Source organism: Argiope bruennichi, chromosome 6, assembly GCF_947563725.1.
Source record: "Argiope bruennichi chromosome 6, qqArgBrue1.1, whole genome shotgun sequence".
Classification (NCBI taxonomy): domain Eukaryota; kingdom Metazoa; phylum Arthropoda; class Arachnida; order Araneae; family Araneidae; genus Argiope; species Argiope bruennichi.
In genome coordinates this window covers 31241905-31246064 of record NC_079156.1, presented here as the reverse complement: position 1 = coordinate 31246064, position 4160 = coordinate 31241905, and the positions used below count along the sequence as shown (strand labels likewise).

General features: G+C 35.7%; 1 protein-coding gene across 1 annotated transcript; it reads left to right on the top strand.

Annotated features, from left to right (window-relative positions):
- The first annotated feature begins 2659 nt into the window (after positions 1-2659).
- LOC129971698 (uncharacterized) lies at positions 2660-3652 on the top strand. The gene has a single exon (XM_056085675.1). The coding sequence runs from the start codon at positions 2660-2662 to the stop codon at positions 3650-3652; it is 993 nt and encodes a 330-aa protein (XP_055941650.1).
- The last annotated feature ends 508 nt before the right edge of the window (positions 3653-4160 follow it).

Here is a 4160-nt window from a genome sequence, read left to right as displayed (position 1 = left end):
AACTTAAATAAACAATTAAAAGGATTACAGCTTGCTGATTGCTATGAATTTAGAAATAACAAAATTGTGCTTTTAGTGGGTGCTGATTACTATTATGATATAGTTACTAGTAGAATAAAAAGGTTAAATGATAAGCTTGTAGCCACTGAAACTTTATTTGGTTGGTGCCTCCAAGGAAAAATCGATATGACAAATCAAATATTGGAAATGAAAATTATAGTAGAAGAAAAAACGATATCGGATGAATTAAAAAAATTTTGGGAATTAGAAAACTTAGGCGTTGAGGTTGATACCGATGAAAACATTTTTGACGATACGATTATGAAGGAATTTGAATCGGGAATTACTTTCTCTAATAACAGATACAACGTAAAGATTCCGTGGAAACCTGGTATGAAGGAACAGTTACACGATAATCGCGAAGTTGCTCAAAAAAGGTTTTTAGGTTTAAAAACAAAATTCCTTAATGACCCCTTGCTTTTCACTGAATACAAAACTGTTCTGGATGAGTATCTAAAAGAGAACATTATGAACAAGTTACGTGTGGGTTGAATAAAAAGACGAACGAACCAACATTTTATTTGCCTCATAGAGCAGTGATCCGTAAGGATAAGACGACAAGTAGATTACGCATTGTTTTTGATGCGTCTTCCCATAGTAAAGGAGAACTATCCTTGAACGATTGTTTACATATTGGATTAAATTTAAACCCTGATATTTTTCTTCTTCTGATTATATTTAGAGAAAATCCTATAGCATTTACAGCTGACATAAAGCAGGCATTCCTCCAGATAGAAATTAATGAAGAGAATCGGGATACGACCAGATTTTTTTGGCAGCAGGAACCAGATAGCTCTGAAGGAGACAATTTGATGATATATAGAATGACCCGTGTTTTATTCGGGGTAAGTTCAAGTCCATTCCTTCTCGCTGCAACAATCAAGCATCACTTGAAAAGGTATGTTGATAATTTTCCTGATACTTGTGCAATTTTAAATAATTCTTTATATGTCGATGATTTAATTAGTGGTCAACAAAATGTAGAAGATGCTTTAAAAACAAGATTAGAAAGTTTTAAGATTTTTAAGGATGCAAGTATGATTTTAAGAAAGTGGCAGACTAATTCATTCGAGTTGCGTGATCGATGGAAAGATATTGGAATGGACATTGGTCCATCCATTGAGTCTAAAAAACGAAACTTTCATGCCTTCTAAAGGTACTAGGAGTTGTATGGAACCCCGACCGTGATTTATTTCATTTCGATGCTAAAAGTTTAATACAATTTCTCTCGAAACGAATGAACACTAAAAGATTTCTCTTGCAAGCTGCAGGTCGTATTTTTGACCCTGTAGGGTTTCTTGGACCATTTATAATTAGATTAAAGATTTTAATACAAGAACTGTGGTGTTTGGGTTTGGACTGGGACGAGCGTTTCCCAATGAAATTAGACACTGATTGGAATGAATGGTGTGAGGAAGTTCTAGAACTGAATACTTTCAATATACCCCGTTATTATTTTGGAGATGTTCATTCCACTGAAATAGATAACATTCAAATGCACTGTTTTTCAGATGCCTCTAAGAAAGCTTATGGAGCGGTTGTGTATTTTCGAGTAGCATTAAAGGACGGAAAGAGTTTTACTAGTTTTGTAGCATCAAAGTGCAGAGTGGCTCCATTAAAAACAATTTCAATACCTAGACTTGAGTTAATGAGTGCTCTCTTGGCAGCTAGATTGAGTAATAAAATCTCCAAAGCTATAAAGTATCCATTAACTCATTACTTCTGGACCGATTCATCTATCACTTATTTTTGGATTAAAGGCTCTCCTAGTAGATTTAAACCATTTGTGAAAAATAGAATTCAAGAGATCCAAAGATTTACTGATCCAAAAGATTGGCGTCATTGTCCTGGAAAGGATAATCCTGCCGATTTAATATCAAGAGGTATGGCGGCAGCCTAACTTCGTGATAGAGATTTTTGGTGGCATGGTCCTGATTGGTTAGCACAGAATGAACACTCTTGGCCCAAATGTTTGGAACTGTCAAAACAGTTAAATGTTGAAAACATAGAAAATTACGAGCTTTGCAAAGGAACTATTTTAACTTCAACAGTTGTAGAGCGCCCTTCAGAGAATGATTTAATTACAAAATATTCTTCATTTGACAAATTAGTTAGAATCACTGCATGGTGTTTAAGATTTATTAATAACTGTAAAATTAATATTTCTAATAGAAAGAAAGATTATTTAAGTGCTATCGAAATACAAAATGCTACAAAGATGTTAGTAAAGTATGTACAACTATCTGAATTTAAGTCTGAAGTAAAGTGTTTACAATTAAAGCATCCAATTCCGAAGAATAGTAAAATTTTATCTCTAAATCCATTTCTTGACAAATATGAGCTGCTTCGAGTTGGGGGAAGATTAAAATTTTCAAATCTGTCAGATAACCAGAAGAATCAATTGCTTTTACCCAAATCGCACCATTTCACAGATTTGATTATAGAACATTTTCGCAAAATATCTCTACATTCAGGCACGCAGACGACACTTTTTCTTATTCGCCAATCATACTGGATACCTTCGGGACAAGATCGAGTCAGGCGTGTGATAAATAGATGCTTGACTTGTTTTAAAGCTAGAAGTCAAACTATTAACCAAATGATGGGCGACCTGCCCAGGGACCGAGTTATCCCATCTCGACCATTTGAAAAGGTGGGACTCGATTTTGCTGGTCCCATAATTACTAAACCTAATCTTAAAAGATCTAGAGTGACTTTAAAATCATACATTGCTATTTTCATATGTTTCAGTACCAGAGCTACCCATTTTGAAGTAGTGTCTGATTTGACTACTGAGAGTTTTTTAGCTTGTCTTAGGAGATTCATTGCTAGGCGCTCAAAACCCTCAATCATATGGAGTGATAATGCCACTAATTTTAAGGGTGCAAAAAATATTTCGGATTCCCTACTAAAAACATTCAAATTTGACTCCGTGCAAAGATTTTGTGCCAAGGAAGGTATAGTGTGGAACTTCATACCTCCAGCATCTCCTCACTTCGGTGGATTATGGGAGGCCAATATTGGGGCTATGAAACGGATCTTGTTGAAGGTGACTAAATCAACAGTGTTGACTTTTGAAGAGCTTACTACGCTGGTGACACAGATTGAAGCAGTTATGAATTCAAGACCACTGTGTCCTCTTTCTGCCGATCCAGCTGATCTTCAACCTTTGACACCTGGCCATTTTTTGGTGGGAGCACCACTGTTGTCAATACCAGAACCCAGTGATTCCTTGACTAACATTTCTTTATCTTCTAGATGGTCTCTCATCCAGTCTCTTAGATCCAAATTTTGGAAAAGATGGAGCCAAGAATATCTCAACTCCTTGCAGTCTCGAGCTAAATGGAAACTACCTCAACTGAACATCAAACCCGGACAGCTGGTACTCCTGAAGGATAATAGCAAGAGCCCCATGGAATGGAACTTGGCCCGAATTGAAAAGACATATCCTGGAACAGATGGACTAGTCCGTGTCGCAGACATCAGAACTCCTAAAGGAATTTTTCGGCGAAGTATCAACAGACTCTGTCCACTCCCTTTTGAAGAAAGTGTTGGACAACTGTCCAACGGGGGCCAGGATGTTCCGTCCTAGAGACGCCTTTCCCCTATTCCAGCTGTAGTGATCAGGAAACCGGAGCATGCGCAGTTTCTGTTGAACTTTGATACGCTTCTTTTTCATTACTTTTGTGATTCAGAATTTGTAATGCTTAATTAGAGATGTAACGTAGAACGATGTAGTTTTGTGTTTGTGTTCGTTAATAAATGTTATTCTGTGTTTTATGATATCTTCGATTCATTGAAAGCTAGAAATAGATTTTAGATGTAGATTATTAAATAACTGAACCACATAATAGAGTTAGAATGGCGCGATTACATTTAGATTTATTTGATGAAAGTTCTGGCGCCATATACATCAAGCAAAAGTGATGTTTTAGATATCCATTGTAAAAGACATATTGAAGAAATGCACTTTCCAGATTTCAGACAATATTTTTAATAAAATTTTATAGAAAGCGGTTATTTTCAATTTGCTTTGGAAATAACATTTCTGTTCTTCATACATTTTGTTTTGATAGTATATTTATATTTACAGTTTCTAT